General features: G+C 42.4%; 2 protein-coding genes across 2 annotated transcripts; one reads left to right on the top strand and one right to left on the bottom strand.

Annotated features, from left to right (window-relative positions):
- Positions 1 to 1,420: 1,420 nt before the first annotated feature.
- On the top strand, positions 1,421 to 5,359 carry LOC139933471 (extracellular calcium-sensing receptor-like). The gene is made up of 11 exons (XM_078284005.1): positions 1,421 to 1,470; positions 1,719 to 2,022; positions 2,210 to 2,296; positions 2,554 to 2,661; positions 2,816 to 2,982; positions 3,185 to 3,212; positions 3,279 to 3,662; positions 3,772 to 4,002; positions 4,123 to 4,246; positions 4,367 to 4,839; positions 4,919 to 5,359. The coding sequence occupies exons 1-11, from the start codon at positions 1,445 to 1,447 to the stop codon at positions 5,357 to 5,359; spliced, it is 2,373 nt and encodes a 790-aa protein (XP_078140131.1). The 5' UTR covers positions 1,421 to 1,444.
- Positions 5,360 to 8,683: 3,324 nt separating this feature from the next.
- On the bottom strand, positions 8,684 to 13,320 carry LOC139933724 (extracellular calcium-sensing receptor-like). The gene is made up of 11 exons (XM_071927914.2): positions 13,184 to 13,320; positions 12,702 to 12,993; positions 12,215 to 12,457; positions 11,963 to 12,058; positions 11,552 to 11,864; positions 11,214 to 11,386; positions 10,874 to 11,104; positions 10,639 to 10,762; positions 10,134 to 10,327; positions 9,382 to 9,660; positions 8,684 to 9,112 (listed from the first exon to the last, which is right to left on the bottom strand). Exons 1-11 carry the CDS (start codon positions 13,315 to 13,317, stop codon positions 8,684 to 8,686), a joined length of 2,508 nt encoding a protein of 835 aa, XP_071784015.2. The 5' UTR covers positions 13,318 to 13,320.
- Between the last annotated feature and the right edge of the window lie 7,026 nt (positions 13,321 to 20,346).

Genomic DNA, 20,346 nt, shown 5'->3' with positions numbered 1-20,346 from the left:
AACCCCACTGTGGGCTATTTTACAGTAAGAAGAGGAAAACATAAAAAGAGCAACAGTATGCAATACAGTAAAACAATAGGTGCAATGTTGTGAGAGAAACTGATGGATTCTAGTTCACTACCGTGATTTTGAGAGGAGCTGCAACATGTATGTTATGTTCCACTGAAATATAATGTTCTCACATGTTAGATGTACATGTAACACATACTGTAGCACAGGGTAAAACAAATGCACCTTAGCTTGAGAACCAATCCACCTCCTTCTGTTCATAACAGTATACAATATGCTTTTTACACTTTTGACATAACCTCCATTGACATTCTCTCTTTATTTGTTTTTTCTCTCTATCTAGCTCACTTTTTGAGTTTTTAAAAGTTTCTATGTGTGAGTGTGTGTTTGAAGGTGTGTAACTTAGATTAGCAGCTCCCGGTGATGTGGGCTGAGTGGGAGTCCGCTGCCTCTTCACATCACTGAAGGATGAGTAAGGCTTAGTCAGGCATGAGTTTCGACATAAAAAAACAGCTCCTGTCTCTCTCCATTATGGTCAAATGCTCATTCCACTGTCTTGTTATTGCCATTACCTAGTGTGAAACTGAGTGCTCTCTTTCCATCGATCCTAGAGGCCCAAGGGAAATGGATCCTATTTGTCAAAGGGTGATAGGTGGCAAGGAGTACATATACATGACAGCATCTCTCATTTGACCCCAAAGCGAGCTGGATGGCTTGTCAGTGCAATGTTAATGTGAAGAAAGGTTCAGGACTCTGAAAAAAGAATGACTTTGGCTGGTAAATGATCGGAATAGGGGTGTATTTGAAGATCTTGGATAAAATGGAGTGCCAAATTGATCTAGGTTGTATATTGCAGCTTTGAGAGGTGAAGAGGTGTTAAGCTTTTTCTCACTGGAGTTAAATTGCCTGAGGTGACTTTTTAATACCGGAAAACCTAAACTTCCCATTGGCTGTGGATATTGTATGTGTCTGGATGGGGTCATGAAGTATTCTTCTCGATGCACTTTTGACTTTTTAGTGTTTTGTTTGGCGTATTGACAGATTACAAGCTGCTTGTTCGGCTCATTTTTCACAGTATGTATGGATTATCAAAACATCTACCACTTGAAGTGGTGTAGGTACACAGTCAATATCAAGTGTATATAGTTTGACATAGTGGTACACAGAGGTGATTTAGTTTCAAGAGAGGATGTATCAGTTTAGCGTGAGATCAATAGAACCCAAGCCTTCATGGCGAGGGAGAGAGCTCCTGCTTTTGAATCTCCTTTGGTGGGGGATTTCCCCCCTCGTTTCCCACCAGACAGAGACCCAGCAATGTAAGCTCATCCCAGGCTCTGTGTCCCTGCCTGTGCTACAGAAAAATGGGGACATCACCTTGGGGGGGCTCTTCTCACTTCACGACACAGTGGTGGAGCCCAATCTGTCCTTCACTTCCATGCCTCCACCCACACGGTGCACCAGGTAAACTGATCAGTCTTTTTCGCTCTAAAACTCAAGCAGCTCTAAACTTGTGTTTATGTTATTGTAGCCAGATGGAACTTAGTTCTCAGGATAATTTGGCACAAAAACTGACACAAAACTAAGATTCTTGCTTCCATAGATTTTCACACTATTTTGTGTGAAAGACATTTTTCACACCAATTCTATTACAAGTGCTTCAAACTGTATTCCCTGGCCACTTTCTCCTGACATCATCTCTCCTCTTCCAGATTTAACTTTAGGACATTCCGCTGGATGCAGACTATGATCTTTGCCATTGAGGAGATCAACAGAGACGGGAAACTCCTTCCCAACATCACGCTGGGCTATAAGATCTATGATTCATGCAGTACCCCCTACCAGGCTCTGAAGGCTACCATGGAGCTCATGGGAACTGAGGAGGGTTCAGAGGATGAGGAGGAGAAGAAAGGCAAAGGCAGCTGTCGTGGGGCTGTACCAGCGGTGATAGGGGATGGAGGCTCCACTCAGTCCCTAGTAGTGGCTCGTTTGCTGGGAGTCTTCCATGTGCCGCAGGTGAGACAGTCATAGCCACTAAACAAATGTGTATGTCAGTCTTTATCCATCTGCTGTTTTCATATAAGTCTATAAGTCTGATCCTTTAAATAAGAATGTTTTTTAAAATGTTTTTTATGTCACTATGTTCTAATCGTTCATTGTTTAAAAAGACTTTATAGTAACTTGTGCCCTTTCTTTCTCTCAGGTTAGTTATTTCTCTAGCTGTGCCTGTCTCAGTAACAAGAAAGAGTTCCCTGCCTTCTTACGGACCATGCCCAGTGACTTTTTCCAGGTCAGAGCAGCAGAGACTCAATCAGATTTCCTACAGTAGAATGCAATGTAAAGCACATAGGAATGTCCATTTCTGATTAACCAATATCCAGTTCTAATGAATTCTCCCTCTCTCTCTCTCTCTCTCTCGCTCTTTCTCTCTCTCATGAATTCTCTCTCTCTCTCATGAATTCTCTCTCTCTCTCTCTCTCTCTCTCTCTCTCTCTCTCTCTCTCTTTCTCTCTCTCTCTCTCTCTCTCTCTCTCTCTCTCTCTCTAGGTGGATGCACTAGTGCAACTTGTCAAGCATTTTGGCTGGACCTGGGTGGGTGTGATTGCAGGAGATGATGCCTATGGCCGTGGTGGGGCAAACATCTTTGCTGATGAGGTGGGTTCCAACACAAAACAAAGAACTTCCTTTCAACCTCGATATCTTGAAGAGCTTATTTTGATTTTTCAAATTGGATTTGATCGATACTGTACTATGATAATGTGAACATGCAGTGAAGAAATCTCATGAATCTTCCCTGGTGTTCCCTTAGGTTAGACAGTTTGGTGCTTGCGTTGCCCTCCATGAGATCATCCCCAAGAACCATGCAAAGACAGCTATGGCTGCTATGGTTTCCAGGATCCGCTCCTCTGGGGCTCGGGTGGTTCTGGTGTTTGCTGTGGAACAAGATACTGCAGCATTGTTTGATGAAGTACTCAGGCATGAAGCTTTTCCTTATAAGCTTCCACAACACTACAACACTATTTATCATAAGAGAACACCTTTCAGTTCTTATAGTATCAGTCAACACTTGGTTTTGTTCACTTCTATCAATACCGGTTTACTGAATAGTTTGAATATTTCAATGGAAGTTTTGTTCTAATTGACATTGCAAAAAAACTCATGTATCTGTTGTTTTTAGGCAGGGGCTGACAGGGATACAGTGGCTGGCTAGTGAGGCTTGGAGCACAGCCTCTGTCCTCTCCACCCCGACCAAGTACCACCACATCCTCCAGGGTTCTATGGGATTTGCCATACGGCGAGTACACATTCCCGGGCTGCAAGACTTTCTGCTCCGCCTGCATCCCTCTAACCCAGATGCCCTTGAGGATCCCTTCCTGATCCCCTTCTGGGAGGAGGTGTTTGAGTGCAGCCTGGTTGCGGGGGCTGAGGGTCAGGAACATGGCCGTGGGGGTAAACCTCCATGTTCTGGGTCAGAGGAGCTGGGGAGTGTGAGGAACATCTACTCAGATGTGTCGCAGCTAAGGATTTCCTACAATGTCTACAAGGCTGTGTACGCCATTGCCCATGCACTAAAGGCCATGAGAAGCTGTGAAAAAGGGAAATGGCCATTTCCTCTGAAGGCCTGTCCAGATGCAGACAGCATACAGCCATGGCAGGTACTGTATCACGTTCTTTAATAATTCAACTATTTTTGTGATGCTAAAACATTATTTGCAGATTTCAGATTGTGATAATCTGATGCTCTTATTCCCTCTCTTTCCACAGCTGCTTCATTACCTAAAACAGGTGGAATACTTGAACTCATTTGGTGATGAAACCAAGTTTGATGAGAATGGGGACCCGGTGGCTATGTATGACCTGGTTAATTGGCAGCTGAAATCAAATGGAGAGATAGAGTTTGTCACTATTGGCAAATTTGATGAGACCACAACAATAGGCAATCAAAAACTCCAGATCCAGGAAGGGAACATTGTATGGAATGGCAACCAGACCACAGTAGGGATCTCAATAGAATAAAAAAAAATATTTTGTGCAGAGTATCATGTGCATTTTGAACATCAATCATGTGCATGTATGAGTTCATTGAGTGTAGTATGCGTCTCTCCTGTCTCTCAGGTCCCCTTGTCAGTATGCAGCCATATTTGTCCCCCAGGCACCCGGAAGGCAATCAGACCTAACTTCCCTATCTGCTGCCATGATTGTGTGGTTTGTACAGCTGGGGAGATTAGCAATCAGACTGGTGAGGAAAGGCTGCGTGCCCAACTTGTGTTTTGGAAGCTGACCTGCAGATACATTCAGTGTATTCAGTATTGCAAAAGCCCCACTATCGCAACTGAAACCTACCTGTCCTTTTTATTAGATGCCATAGAGTGTGTGCGCTGCCTGCCAGAGTTCTGGTCCAATGCTGAGAGGACGGCCTGCATCCCCAAACAGGTGGAGTTCCTCTCCTTCAGTGACACCATGGGCATCACCCTGATGGCTGTTGCCCTCCTTGGATCCTTCTGCACCTGTATGGTAGTCTTCATATTCTCCTGTCACAGATCCACCCCCATTGTCAGGGCCAACAACTCTGCGCTGAGCTTCCTGCTGCTCTTCTCCTTGACTCTGTGTTTCCTGTGTTCTCTGACCTTCATCGGCCGGCCCTCTGAGTGGTCCTGCATGCTGCGACACGCAGCATTTGGGATCACCTTTGTCCTCTGCATCTCTTGTGTTTTGGGGAAAACTATAGTGGTGTTAATGGCCTTCAAGGCTACACTTCCAGGCAGTAATGTCATGAAATGGTTTGGGCCCACACAGCAAAAAGCAATCATTACCCTTTGCACACTGGTCCAGGTAAGGATTTCTGACTTTTTATGTAAGTTTAAAGTTAGGTAAGAAAACATTAATTCAAGTCATATTTCTCCCTGCACAGGTAATAATCTGTATAGTGTGGCTGGCTGTGGCTCCTCCCACTCCACGCCAACTGATCCCACGTGAGAGTGCTGTTGTCATTCTCTTGTGTGACGAAGGTTCGCCCCTAGCTTTCTCACTGGTCCTGGGCTACACTGGCCTGCTGGCCTGCATCTGCCTCCTCTTGGCCTTCCTGGCTAGGAAACTCCCTGACAACTTTAATGAGGCCAAACTCATCACCTTCAGCATGCTGATCTTCTGTGCAGTGTGGGCGGCCTTTGTCCCTGCCTACATCAGCTCTCCAGGAAAGTACTCTACAGTCACAGAGGTGTTTGCTATCCTGGCCTCCAGTTATGGGCTGTTGGCCTGTATCTTTGCCCCAAAGTGTTACATAATCCTGCTAAGGCCAGAGAAGAACACTAGGAAACACATCATGTCCAAGGCTGCCACTGACAAGTTCTAGGAGATCATCCTCATTCCATGCATATTTTATGTGCTCCTCTTAAATAGATGCTCTACCCTTACCTCAGATGTTTGTAGCTCTATTTTCAAATCATTATCATGTTGTACATTATATTGTATATGAATAAGGAATGAATAAATTACCCAGATGAATTAAAGATAAAGTGTTCTGACAGATGTGTTGAAGTAATTTTATTAAAATGTGGAATACTGTAAAGATATACTTAGAAGTGGTGGCAGATCCAAGCTTTATGAGCAACCTCTCCTTGAACACAAACACTTCATACTTTATACCACCAGATGGTGGTGGTGTGCTGTTAATGTTGCCATCTGTCATTCATCATGTTCCATCACCCCTTGATCTCTCTCCTCATGATGAGGAATGTTCTCTATACAAAGATTTATATAATTAGCAAATGCACAATCACGCTGTCACACACCTTTATTGTTACTAACAACTTTCACCTATGTCGTAAATATTCCTGTGTACCCTTCTCACTCTTTTACAACTGTAATTTCTAATCTTTGTCGGCCTACATATTCAATGGTAACTGTCATTTCCAGACTTAACTGAGCAAATGATGAGGTTATATTATCAAACACTACAGTATAGTAGTACTAAAACAACATACTTATTCTTGCATCAGTTTGGTTTGGTCCAGCTACATGAGACACTCCTGTGACCTTCTCAGTGGAAGTGTGGAGGACAGCTCAGTGCTAGATCTGAACGGGATTTGGCAGCAATGTCCATGCTGATTTGACCTGAGATGGAATGACGAGGCCCAGGGTCTCTGAGGTACGCTCTGTGGAAATCCCAGCTGTCATTGGTTAATTAAACCCTCATACTCCAGAGGCCTTTACATATAAACATCACGCCTGGCTGTTCTCTACAATAACAAACTATAACGTCAGACATTTTTCCAGCTCGCCACAGCTGCTCTCAGGCTAACATTGATTATCCAACACTGATTGATCTGTTGTCGTTCCCGCCGAGGCAGAGGGATGAAATGGAGGATGGAGAGATATGGCAACCCACAGGGGTCTCTGAGGTCCATCAGAGACAGACAGACAGACAGAAGGAAGGGGTGGTGGGTGGGAGGCGCAGATGGACAGCATTATTTTATCATTTTATACAAGTGATATTAACATATTCCATTGAACTTACTGGCTGATTTATAGTTGTTCTCCTGCCTTTTTCACACTCTGTGCCTCTGTATCCACTTCTCTCCACTGTCTATCCTCTCTCCAGAATTAAGGTGGTTACTGCCTATAACACATGGGCTCAATTTCACCTCATCTTAATTTAATTTCCTAGACTAATGATCGTAGCTGATCCTTCAGATCACTGCAGTGTTTGCTTGATTCCAAGGAAACCAAAATAAATCCCCACCATTTCCTTATGTTAATTCATTCATTCAGTTGGGAGGAGAATACAGTGTGCAGTCTCTACTATTGTTTTTTTCTAATAAAATGAATGGGCTATCAAATTACAGGCGCATGCACACGACCTGTGTCATATGTATGAGAGATCGCCGAGGTGAGGGTAGAGAATGAGAGACGATCCAGAATTCACAGAAAGCTATTCCTAGAAATACAGACAAGGGATGTGTTGAGATGTTATGAAAAGATAAGCTTGATGACAGAGGGGAGATAAGCAGGCGATAAACTGAGAGATGTAATAAGGGCATGACTTCTACTTACAGCTAGTTGCTCAATGTTGTCATCAACGTTTTGTTTATAGGGCTTTCTAATGTCACAGGACCACAAATGGTGACCAGATGTTTTCCTCTAATTACAAAAGAGCTGCCCCAACAGGGACACACAAGGGCTTACTTCCCCAAGGACAGAGGTTGGGGATGTAATGCAAAATGAGATTAATACTGTGATATCATTGCTGCTGGGTGAAAACCTAGTATCTCTAAAATGGCAGCTTTACAGGAACTAAGAAAAACAGCCTTGTTTTCAGCTTGACAACCATGCATTTTTCAGTTTATCCAATGGGGTTTGAAAGGTTTTTCTATGCCCAAGGTTTACAGAATTTTCTCATCTCATAGAGGAGCATGTAATCCTTCCGTTGAAATGAAAAATTGAAAATCAGTTATGAGATTTTCACACGACAACAGCAATATGAATGTGAAGTTGCATTATGATGTCTTGGGGTTGGCAAAAGGGAAAGGTGAAAGTGAAGGTGTTAGCAGGGGTTAGGCTAGAAATACATGCACCGATACACCGGTGATAATATCCTAACTGCCCCAGAGGACATAACGTAGCATGAAATAAGAGGGTTTTAAAGGAGAAAGGGTTAAATTTCTCGATGACTTTGCATGGAACCAAGTTGTATGAAGTGATACAGAGTTGAATGAATTATATACAGGTTATCTGCAGATTTACACCATTATCGGAATTCTCTTTGCGTGATGGTGCAGTTTCTCCCACTACAATCCTGGCTTTTTTCCCTCACTATCTTTCTCCCTCTCATAACCATCTCTTTTCAGGTAGCATTTTCTCCATCTTTTTTTCCATCTATTGTGCGGTGAGAGCCTGTGTCACAGAAGAGATGGGCACCATAGAAACTGGAGGAGAAAGTGGTGTGATCTGCCACAATAGGGCCATTCACTGGGGTTCGTGTGGTTGCCTGTATAAAGCAGAGAATGCTTAGAAGGTCTCAGAAGCCACAGAAATTAGAGAAAGTGAAGTAGCGGAAGTGATGATGGCTTTCTTGATATGTTAGACTCACTATGCTAATTGATGAGGTATCAGATCCATGTTTGGGTGCCTTGAAATGGGAGGACAGAGAAGAAATGTGCTGACAGAATGAAACGGAGAGAGACGATGTTTCAGAGATTCCCACGTTGGTGAATGTATGTGTGAATAATTCTCACAATGTGCAACATAGAAATGTACACACACACACACTCACACACAAACACAAACACACACACACACACACACACACACACGATGCTTGACGAGTGAATGGGGCTGTCCAAGTGGCACTCTTCAGCCGTACAGTAAAATGTTTATTATTAATCTCAATTTATACAGATATGTTTCATTTTGCTACAGTCAACACTAACTTCTCAGAGTTTAGATCAAGTAATGTAAAAAAACATATAACACAGAGCTGATGTGATATCTTTACAATCATTTTCTTCTTTTTTTTCTTTTGGTGTCCTACATATGCCATAGGTAGAGAACATAGAAGCCTTCTAGAGTCAATAGACATAGTGCTTAGAACAATCAACAAAACTGTGTTTTTTTATTTCATTTGATGTATTTTACGCCTTCACCTATTGACCATCAGGTGTGTCTTAGTGTTTTTCTACTATCTGGTCATCAGGTGTTTCTTGGTGTTTCTCTCAGGCCTCAGGAGGATGATGAAGCACTTTGGGGCAAAGATGCAGAGCAGGAGGCCATAGCTAGAGGCCAGGATGGCAAAAATCTCCACTGCGACGGTGTATTTCCCTGGAGAGCTGATATACGCAGGGACAAAGGCCACCCACACCGCACAGAAGATCAGCATGCTGAAGGTGATGAGCTTGGCCTCATTGAAGTTGTCAGGAAGTTTCCTAGCCAGGAAGGCCAAGAGGAGGCAGATGCAGGCCAGCAGGCCAATGTAGCCCAGGACTAGAGAGAAGCCTACCACAGAGCCCATTGCACATTCAAGGATGATCTTGGGTCCCTGGCTCTCTTGGATGTCTCTTTCTGCAGGTTGTGGAGGGGCCAGGGTCAACCACAGCACACAGATCAGCACCTGGGAAAATAAGGTTAGGAGAGAAAATGGAGAAGGGTGTCTGATTATAATGTTAAGTAAAGGAAGAAAGGAAAGACGTCAATTAAAATTCAGAAACAATAGTCGTCTAGAATACATCACAAGTTAAACTGCAGGACCTTGAGCAAGCTGCTGAATGCTGAACTGTAGCTGACCCTGCGCTCTGACCTCCTTGTGAGAGAATTTCCCAACAGGAATCAATAAAGTATCATATTCTCATTTTAATTATTAAGTGTTGAACACAGAGTCACCTGTACCAGGGTGCAGATGGAGATGCCCAGCCTCTGCTGGGCGGGGCCAACATAGCGCATCAGGTTCTCCCCAGGCAGGGTGGAGCGGAAGGCCACCAGCACCACCACAGTGCGGCTGAGCAGGCAGGAGATACACAGCACAAAGCTGATCCCAAACAGGGTGTGTCTCAGCATGCAGGACCAGGCCACCGGCCGTCCAATGAAAGCCAAAGCGCACAAGAAGCACAGCTTGAGGGACAGCAGGAGCATGAAGCTCACCTCTGAGTTGTTGGCTCGCACCTTAAACAAGATATTTAATTAAATTTCTCAAATAGAAACACTGTACATTGTTTACATAGGTTATCCTCCCACTTGACATACTCTAGCCATTTAGTAATGTATCCTATTATCTGTACTATTGCTATATTCTACTAGCATTTTTTTTTCTCATTTATTTGATTTATTATTATTATTATTATTATTATTATTATTATTATTATTATTATTATTATTATTATTATTTAATTGTGTCTTACTTAGTTATTATGCTCTGTTATTCTTGCTTTATTACTTGCAAATAAAAAAAATAAACAAGCAGGGGATTTGTGGTGTGATGTGGTCAGAATGTTTAGTTTTTTTTGGTGTTATATATCAAGTAGGAAACTGCAATCTCATTACAGAATAATTACAAGTCTCTAAGTTACGATATAACTGCATTGTAATAGTAGCCAAAACTACAATTTGGCATAATCTGTGAGCGGCCTACACCTTACCAAGGGTGTGTGTCGGTAATAGAGGAAGGTGGTGGAGGTGGCAGCTGTCAGCGTTGCCCCGGCAACAGAGATGATGGAGAGGATGATGCCCATGGTGTCATTGTAGGAGAGGAAGTCAACCTGTTGGGGAACGCAGCCTGTGTGGTTTGAGTTGGACCAGAACCGCTCAGGACACCTAATACAGTCCAGTGATCCTGAGACAGAGAGAGGGAGATACAACAAGAAAAAAGATATGTGATCCTACATGGAAAAACAAGCACCTTGTGGAACATATATTTTTTTGTTACTATCATTTTTCATAAATATTATTAAATTAAACAAACAAACATTAAACTTGTTCTAATGTAAAAATAAGTTAAATGAGCCTGGGTTCATGGTGTTTGGTCACATACTATATATCTATTATTCTAGGATTATTCCAAATTCATTGAATATGATTGTTTGTTCATGCAGTAGAAGCAGAGATATTTTCCAGTGATCACTTTTTAACAATCCTCCATAGTACCCGTTTCATTGCTGATTTCTCCCCCGGCACAGCGCAGGCAGTCAAAGCAGCACACAGGTCTCCCTTTCTGCACAGCTTTCCTTGTACCAGGGGGACAAGGACTGCTGCACACAGACACAGGCACCTACATAATGCGAAGGGCCAGAGGAGAGACAGGAGTTCTATAATAATATCCCATCATACACTGAGAATTCAGAAGTTATGCATATTTAGCGGACAGGACACACACACACACCTTATGTCCGCTGCCTCCTCCCCACACCACTCTGTCCATGTTAATGTGAAACTGGCCATCTGACCCCTGAGAGGACACAAAATGGCCAACATGGACAAACTGTATTGTCCCCTCAGCTGTCACATGCCAGTTGAGGATATCATATGAAGCAGGTGGGTCTCCATTCTGGTCAAAATACATCCATTCCTCCAAAGGAGTGGTGAAGTTTACTCCTCTCAGGTAATGGGATATCTGAGAGAGACAGAAAGGTTGTTTCATATCACTTCTGAAAATTAAGAATAATGGCTTGATCATAACATTCATCAGGTATGGCATCTAAATATTTCATAATTTAATTTACCTGTGTTGGCTGCAGCCTCCTGACATCAGGACACTGGCCTTTCAGGAAGGGACCCTTCCCAGGTTGACAAGCTTGCATATCCTTTATAGCATGAGCAATAGCATACACAGCCTTATAGACGTTATAGGTGATTCTCAGCTGGGACACGTCTGCATACAAACTCTCCCCCATACCTAGTGATTCATGTTAAGAGCCCACAGAGAAAACAAACAACACCAAAGACCAAACTAAGAGACAAATATATAAGTTAGCCAATGACATTAAAGATCAAAACAATGCTGTAATTAATGTTTCAAATGATAGAATGATTTTGTATCTTGTCCATCAACTCTGTTCACCTATGGCCTCTGAGCCGGAACATGGTTGCCCTGATGATTTCCCTCCCAGGCCAAAACTTAGGGAGCATCCAAACAGTGCTTCCCACAGTTCCTTCATAAAAGGGTCAGACTCAGGTGAACTCAGGTTGGGATTATTACGAGTCAGAAAAGCACCCAGGCCAGGGATGTCAGCCTTCTGCAGAGCAAATCCTATGGTCCCAGCCAGCGAGGGGATGTTACGAGGGACGGAAATGGGACTATAGGACACCCAAGCATCATTAGCAATCCACTGCTTATCTGTTATGTTCTGATGAACCACTTCCTTGAACAAAGCCTGGCATAGAGTAGAATGCGAGAATGAGTATCATGCACTGAATGTGTATGTGAAGTCTATGCAAACTTTAGTGGTGTAAGCTTTAGGAATCAAATTACATTTGCATCTTGACCTATAAGAAATGTTACCACAGCTCTGGCAGTGGATTTCTGAATGGTTTCAACAATCCTTTGCATAGTCTTCTTTGGGTAGCCCTTGGAATGCAAAAGAAAGATATTAAGGCACGAAGACAGAAATAGAAATAGAGAAAGCAACAGTAAGAGAGAGGTGAGGAAGAAAGAGAAACAAAGACATGTAAAATGGACAAATAGGAGGGAATATAGAATGACAACTCCAGAATCAGGCATTACCTTAGGAATGACTTCATGATAGGCAACACACACTTCAGTTCCCCTGAGTGCTTCCATTAACATCTGAATCCCAAATCTGCCATAGTCATCATCCACAGACACCAGCCCCACCCAAGTCCATCCCAGCAGGCGCAGCAGCTTGGCCATGGCCCGCGCCTGTGCAGCGTCACTGGGCATTGTGCGGAAGAATAGCGGGTACCTCCAATTATCACTCAAGCACACACAGGAGGCTAAGTAACTTACCTGAGGGAAAACAAAGAGTGGTGAGGCGATTAGAGAGAGACACGGTGGTGGAAAGAGGGTTAGAAAAAAAGAGAGAGCAACAGAGTAAGGAGGGAGAGCAGGGAGAACAGAAATAAACACATACATAAGAAGGAGATAAGGCAAGAAGATGATAATGGAGTAGAGCATTAGAAATATTTCACAACTTAACTATCAGTAGCAAAATTATGTATCACCACAATTGTAACATGACACCTATCCTCACCATGGGTATATCAAACACCCCAAGGGTGTCTGCCACCACAATGGAGGCTGAGGATCGTGCATCACCAACAATAACTGGCACTTTAGGGGCAGATCCACATTCTGTGTCTGCCAAAGGAACGTCCTGTCCAGTCACCATGGTCATGGCTGCTACCAGGGTGGTGCTCTCTGCTAGGCAGGTGTCAGCTGCCAGATAGCCCAGGGTGAGGTTGGGTAGGAGGCCCGGGTTACTGTTAATCTCCTCCACTGCAAAGATCATGGCCTGAAGCCAGCGGTATGCCCGCTGGTTGAAACTACAACAACAGCAAAAGGGACATGGAAAATTAGATGAAGATTGAGAAAGTGGCTGCAAATTTATGATAATGACAGGGACAGTGAAACATCAGAGATCAAGAGATATGATGAGACAATATGAGCATAAACATTAGGTTTACAGGTAAACATGTTTAGGTCAAGTAAATATTTAATTCTTCAAAAGCTTACATTTTACAGGAAGCATTCACCTTCTCCCTCCGAAATTCCAACTCAGGCTGTGGCGCCTCCACATGAACAGGGAACAGGCCCCCGATTACTACATCTCCTGCCTGATAAACACTACCTGAGATGGACCTTACCATCAGCTGGCACGGCTCCCCTCCATCCACCTCCTGGATCAACCCAGAGAGGCAGCAGAGTAGCAGAGCACAGATATACATCACTTGGGGAGAGGAGAGAGCAGCGAGGGAAAGGTCCAAATGAAGGACAAAGTATAAACAGCCGTGATTAGTTAACACATGACACGCATAGGATGTAAACAGAGCCAGATGAAAATAACATATGGGGTTTCAAACGAGCAAGCAACACTGTCAAAACCTGTGGAGAGAATAAGCTTTATAACAAATGTTGTTTTCACTCAATGGAACACAAGGCAATCCAACAGTTGTATAACATATTTTGCAGAATGTGTAAAAGCATTCAATATATATACTCCAGTGTTACATACTCTATCAACTGGTCAAAACACAGACTCATTCTTTGAAAGTGTGCCACTCAGAAACAGGGATGGATACCTACTTTGAGCAACAGAAACGTGTGGCAGCAGGACATTTCTTGCCACATAGAGGGAAGGAGGGAGACAAAGCTTCTGATATACAGAAAAACGTTGCCTGTAGCAAAAGAAAAAAAAAAAAAAAACGGCACGTGAGAGGGAATTCAAGTTCTGATTAAGCAGGAGGAGGAAATTAGTTTGTTATCGAGGTGAGAGAATACTGGGTAGAGCAATTTTAGGTTAACGCAATAATGGAGCAAAACCCATGTGCGTTAATTTAGATCGCCTGGGATAGCAGTTTCAAAACAGATGATGCAATTATAATTTCCCACCATTTCATTTTAGATAGCTAATGTTATAAGCAACAGCTTTTCTTTTAATGTTGCATTTGTGAGACCGTGCAAAACACGTCCTCAGTAAATTTAGGATCTTTGACTGATAGAACTCAACAACCACACTGTTCAATGACAGTGGAGGGCCGGATTAGTGTAGGGTTTGGTAATTCCATGTAATCATACAATCAGCGCTCACTGTACTGATGATGGAGTATATGTGTGCATGTGAGTGTGCGTGTGTGTGTAGATGAATATGGGGAATGGATAAGAGAGGTCTATTAAAGATGAGAGGGGTTATAGAGAGAGAGGGAGAGAGCTGTCATTTTCCACATTGAATTGGCAAGTGTTCATCCAATTACACCCCAAGTGTTCTCTCTCTTCCACTCTCCCCTCGCCCTCTCTTGCCCTCACCTCCTTCTCCCCTGCGCTCGCCATTTACTAGACCACCTGATCCCTCCCTTCCCCTGCTCTTCTCCTTCACCCCGATTTGGCTCCTAAGGAGTCTCCAGCGATGAAAGCCTCCTCTCCTCTCCTCTCCTTTCCTCTCCTCTCCTCCCCCCTCCCCTCCTCTCCCCCCCTCTCCTCTCCTCTCCTCTCCCCTCATCTCCTCTCTTTTCTCTTTTCCTACCCCCGTCTCTCCCTTCTGCCCTTCACTTGGCCTTAAAAGCATGTGCGTGACTCGGTTTAGTACCCAATTACCCCAGGTGGTCTAGCTCTACTACAAAACAGACCACTTATTACCATTACACCGGGGCTAGATCTGAAGATAAAGACTCATGTAAAATAGAGAAGAGAATAGATAGAGAAGAGACCATTGTGCCCCATGCTTACTCTTTCAGCTTTGGCCTCATAAAACTGCCCTTTGATCAGACACTGTTTGCCAAAATGATGCACTTTATTATCTTTTTTTCCCTGTAGCACTGATATTGACCTGAGTGAGGGATATCGAGGGAGGAGATCTCGTACCCTCCAGAGACAGGGGAGCCAGCCCCAGCTGCAGGCGCTCCTCCAGAGGGAGATGTGAGGAGGAGCCCAGGGCCTTTCACAGCTGGGACCAGGTCCACAGAGAGAAGGATGTGACGGGAATGGCCTCACCTCCAAATGATTACCGAAAAAATGAAGGTTTCTGTCTACAGCGTGATGTGTTTTGTGAATGTTTACATGAGGAGGACAGGCCAAATTTAGTTGGGACTGATGGGGGCTGAGGATGGATTTGATTCCTGGTCCGCCCGGTTTGTTCCAGTCTGCCCTGCCGGATGCCAACATCAACTCCTCGCAGCACGGAGTCTGGCACTGCACCCATCACAACAAGAAGATTAGAGTGGAGACAGGTGCCATGCCCAAGAGAGGTAAGAAACTCAAATTCCAACCCACTCATCGATGTCAAAAAGTAATCGCATCCAGAGTCAAATTCCAGTAATCTTTCCGCAACCTCCCAACATTTCTGTTTCTATCTTTGTCTCTCTGTCTCTAGTTTTGGGTCCAGCAGATTCGTCCCGTAAACTCTTCTCTGTTTTGCTGATGGTAGGATGGATTGTTGGCTGTACAGCGGTCATCTACTTTGTCTTCATTTTTGCTTGGGTACATAAATCAATATATACAGTGCAGTAGTTCATATACATGTATGTACGGTACAGTATGTGTGTATGTTTATGCATATATAAATGTATCTGTATGTGGCCATGTTTTCACAGCTTAAAAAAATTGCAGAAAAACTATTTTAAGTACTAAGTACTACTAAGAGAGGACTAAGTACAATTTCCATCATTCTGTTTCTCCTATTCGAAGGCACAACGCTCCGAAATGTGATGTTAATATATTTAGTATATTTCTAACTCTGACATCTGACCCAGTCTGATTGCATGGGCCTTGTTGAAGAAAGGTCTGAAATTTCCATACGGAGGGGAAGTACCTCACAAACGAGATTGGTTTCATTTAATAGATGAATTTGGTAATCTTTGTAGGCTTAATATTCAGCCAGGCTGCATATATATGCTGCACTCCACAGCAATCTACAGATTCCAATGGCAGAAAACAATTAAGGGCAAAGCTGCTAAATATTCTATTGCTCTTCTACCCACACTCATCAGCCACACTGCACTCTCAGCCTGTGAGTATGCACCACTAATACTAGATCTTGATTTCATTTCTCCAGCAGCAAAGAGGTGTGCGAGGAAGAGAATGAATTCATCACGCAAATGAAGTTCTCCTCCCCGGGGATGCAGGAAAGAAGAGATCATCTCTAAATGTTGACATGGATTTTTCAATTACATGGATACCCTCAGCTATGAGATTAACTAAGGAGGTAGATGTGAAGAAATGTAGTTAAAAAAGGTGAGCAAAGGATTGTTCCCCGCCATGATCCAGTGTTAGGTGATGAAGTTGCATGAGAACTATGTATAAAACTATGTAGAAGTATGTAGAAACTTTCCTCTCTTATGAAAAATCATCTGTCTTGTTGGAATTTGATTGAATAAATATATTTCTGCAATTTTGTCGACTTCTATTTAATATATATCATAATGCCACCACACTACATTATTTAAATGACATTATACCTCTTTTAGACATCATGGAATATAAAAGCCATTTACTCAGCCATTAGGTAGATGGCCTAATGAGAACACCCACCTTTTCCCTATGAACAATGGTGGTTGTGTAATACCTTTGACTATTTGATGTATTCAGCCTGCTGCACTTCACTCAGCAGAGCTCTTCTTAGCTAATGTGGAAAAAAAGATTGTGTTGTGTAATCGTAAGAGGCGGTTAACGAGGATATACCTGTGTGTGTGTGTGTGTGTGTGTGTGTGCGTGTGTGTGTGTGTGAGTGTGTGCATGTGTGTGTGTGTGTGTGTGTGTGTGTGTGTGTGTGTGTGTGTTTGTCAGTCAGGCTATCCGTTTGTCTTTGTGTTCACATGTCACACAGCTGGCCGTGGTCATCAAAAATATTGGGTGTTAGGAATGGCAATGGCGTTACCATGGTTACCACAAGTCTGTCCATTTTTTTTTTTTAAGTAGCACTTCTTTCTCAAAGACAGAATGGAGAGCGAAAGATGATGTAAGGAATGGGCAGCTGCCCTTTCTAAAGTGCTTTTAATGATGTAGAGCCACAAAGGCCTGAGAGGATTTGTTTTTGTAATAATTATTTTCATCAATTTAAAGCACTTGATGAATAGCTAGTATTAATATAGGGAAGAATAATATTTTGAATTTAACTAGCTGCAATCTAAGCCCTCATGCGCATGTCAGCTCAGACTTTGCCATTAGAGTTGAACCTGCGAATCGAATTGAATAGCTACGTTGTCATCTTTAAAGAGCATTTTGAAGACTGCATATAATAACAACAGTGAATTAGATTGTTTGGTTGTTACTGCAAGTTGTGCCCACTTCCACTAAGCAAGAGGTGAGAGAGGAGAGACCTAACCTAAATAGGCCTGTAGGACACAGGTGTCATGTTGAATGTGCGCACCAGATGCAAACATTACCTTATTTGCATTTTCTGTCAGTTAGGATAATAAGTTTGAGAAGGGAACTTTCTGTATGACAGTAATGAACTAGGTGTAGTGGAGACATGCACGCACCAATGCACAAACACTTGCACACACATGCTCATGCAGGCAAGGATGCTAACTGATACAATCACTCTCACTCGCATGCACATTCATACACACACAGACACACAGTATTTTTGGCATTTCTGAAGTGTCAGGTTGTTTGCAACTGGTAGCATAATTATGTGCTAATGCTGTTAACCGTGTCCAATCTGTTTGCCTCAGTAAAAGCAAAACTACCTCCACTGCACCCAATCCCAGCCCCTCACCCCCACTCACCAAGCCCCCGCCCCCCCTCCCTCAACCCCCACACCCAGCCTCCATTTGGCATTTCTGTCCTCAAATCGATCATTATGCAGGTACGCTGCATGGTGCTGTGTAATAAGATGTCTTCCAGGTGTGGTACATTAACTCTGCGCGCCTACAGTTTATATTATGTGTTTATTGCCCTGCTGCTGGCACAGTGGAATGCACACGTTGGTGGGAAAATATGTGGATGGGACCCTAAGGCTACAGATGTTCCATCCAAACATCGACCCAGTGTGCATCACAAAACATTTAAACCATGCTCAGACTGAGTGCTTTCCAAACAATAATAATACTAATGATAATAGTATTTTTATGAGTATGTTTGGTAATAATAATACTGATACTACTACTAATAATAATAGTAATAATGCAATTTTTATGAGTATGATGTTTGATTGTTCAAAAACCTAAACTCTCTTTTAAAAAAAGTTATACAATTATTATTATTATTATTATTACTATTATTAGACTTAAAAATAAGCTTATCTTTATTGACTTTTATTCTTGTTAAAAGTCGATAGAAATGAGTTTGAAGAAGAAGTGATTCAAGATATGATACTGATTCTGCCAGTCTAAGCTCCTCAGGTAGGTTGTTCCAAAGTCTAGTGGCCCTGCAGGCAAAAACCTGGTCACCTTTAGTCTTAAACCTGGACTTTGAAAGACCAGAGGGGCCCTGCCTGTGGATCTGAAGCTGCGCACTGACTCGTAGGGGGTTTACAGGTCTGCAACATAGCCTTGGGCCAGACCCTGCCATGCTTTAGAAGTAATCAATAAAATCTTAAAATAAATTCTAAACCTAACATAGTCAGATATCAGATGCCGCTACTGGAGTAATGTGGTTTTGTCGTGCTGCATTTTGAACAAGCTGAAGATGTGAAAGAGACTGGCTGATGCAAGAGTTACATTAGTCTAAATGTGAGGAGATAAAAGCACAAGTGACTTTCTCCAGAATATGAAATGATAAAAAATGGCTTAATAGTGGAATTTGTTCTCCACTGAAAATAACAAGATTGCACTACTCTCTTTACTTCTTCACAAAGCTTAAATCTGTATCAGAAGTTTCTGGCAGAGGGCCTCGTTCATTACTGAAATAATTCAAAGGTGTTTGTGGGGGAACAGATAATACTGTTTCTGATTTGTTTTCCTGTAACTGAAAAGTTTGTGACATTTACATCACTGAAGTATTCCTTAAGAGTGTCTAGCCATTTGGGTCACTGGGTTTCAGGAATAGATATATCTGTGTATCATCAGCGTAATGGAAGGACCGTTGTCTTACGGATGATGTGGCCTAGTGGAAGCATGAAAATGGAAAACAGGATGGAGCCTAGAACTGAACCTTGAGAAACTCCACAGATAATGTGTGTTGAAAGAGAAGAGTGGTTTCCCATTGTGGATGAAAATGCTCTGTGTGAGACATATACTGTAAGCTGAACCAATTAAGTGCTGTGAACTTGATGCCAGCCCAGAACTTGAGGCGGTCCATTATAATTTCATGGTCTACACAGTGTCAAAGGCTGCATTAAGATCTAAGAGTATTAAAATTGAGCTTTCACCTGAATCTACTGCTAAAAGAACATCATAGGTTACTTTAATGAGGGTAGTCTCTGTACTATGCATTGCCCTAAAACTAGACTGGAATTCCTCATAAATGTTGTTTTATTCATAAAATCTATTAGTGGGCTTGAAACAACTTTCTAAAAATCTAAAGCTTGGAGATAGGCCAATAGCTGCTGGGATTTGAGGGATATCCAGGGAAAGTGCCAGTACCAGTAGTCAAAATGTGAGGAGAAATAATGCATGAATCACTTTCTCCAGGCTACTAAATGATACAAAATAAAAAAAAACTGCTTAAATGAGCTGTCACTACCTGTACCTATAGCAGACATTTCTCAGCAGACATTGCCTTGGGTATTCAAATTCAAAAATTCATTTCTGACATGTGTCACATAAGACTGTGCAAACTGGTACCCAACTGTAAAAATCAACAGATGGCTTATATTTGGTATTTGAATGAAGAAAATGATGTAAATTTAAAAAAAAAAAAGACTGTTTCAGCATATAATTTTGATGTAAGCTATATAATTGTTGTATTGATATTTCAATGAAATCACTGCAGCAGACATATGTTGAACAACCACATGATGTCACTGTTTTACATTAAGTATAGGGTGGGTACACAAACTTTTTGTGAGGGTTTCACAAGAGGAGATATGAGGTTTATATATTCCCAGATAAATCAACTGAAACAGAAAAAAAAAAACAGATGACCTGCAGTTTTCTGTCATTCATTACCAACTATGTATTAAGCTGATAGAGAAATACTGATCATTAATTTGGAAATGAATTTGGATTTGTTTATCTCCAATCATCATATGTTATATCTTAATAAAACTGTGAATTGTTCTTTCTTTGTCTCTCTCTCAC

The sequence above is a fragment of the Centroberyx gerrardi genome, chromosome 6 (genome assembly GCF_048128805.1).
Source record: "Centroberyx gerrardi isolate f3 chromosome 6, fCenGer3.hap1.cur.20231027, whole genome shotgun sequence".
Classification (NCBI taxonomy): Eukaryota; Metazoa; Chordata; class Actinopteri; order Beryciformes; family Berycidae; genus Centroberyx; species Centroberyx gerrardi.
Note: the sequence above shows the minus strand (reverse complement) of the source record. Positions and strands in the feature narration are given on the sequence as shown.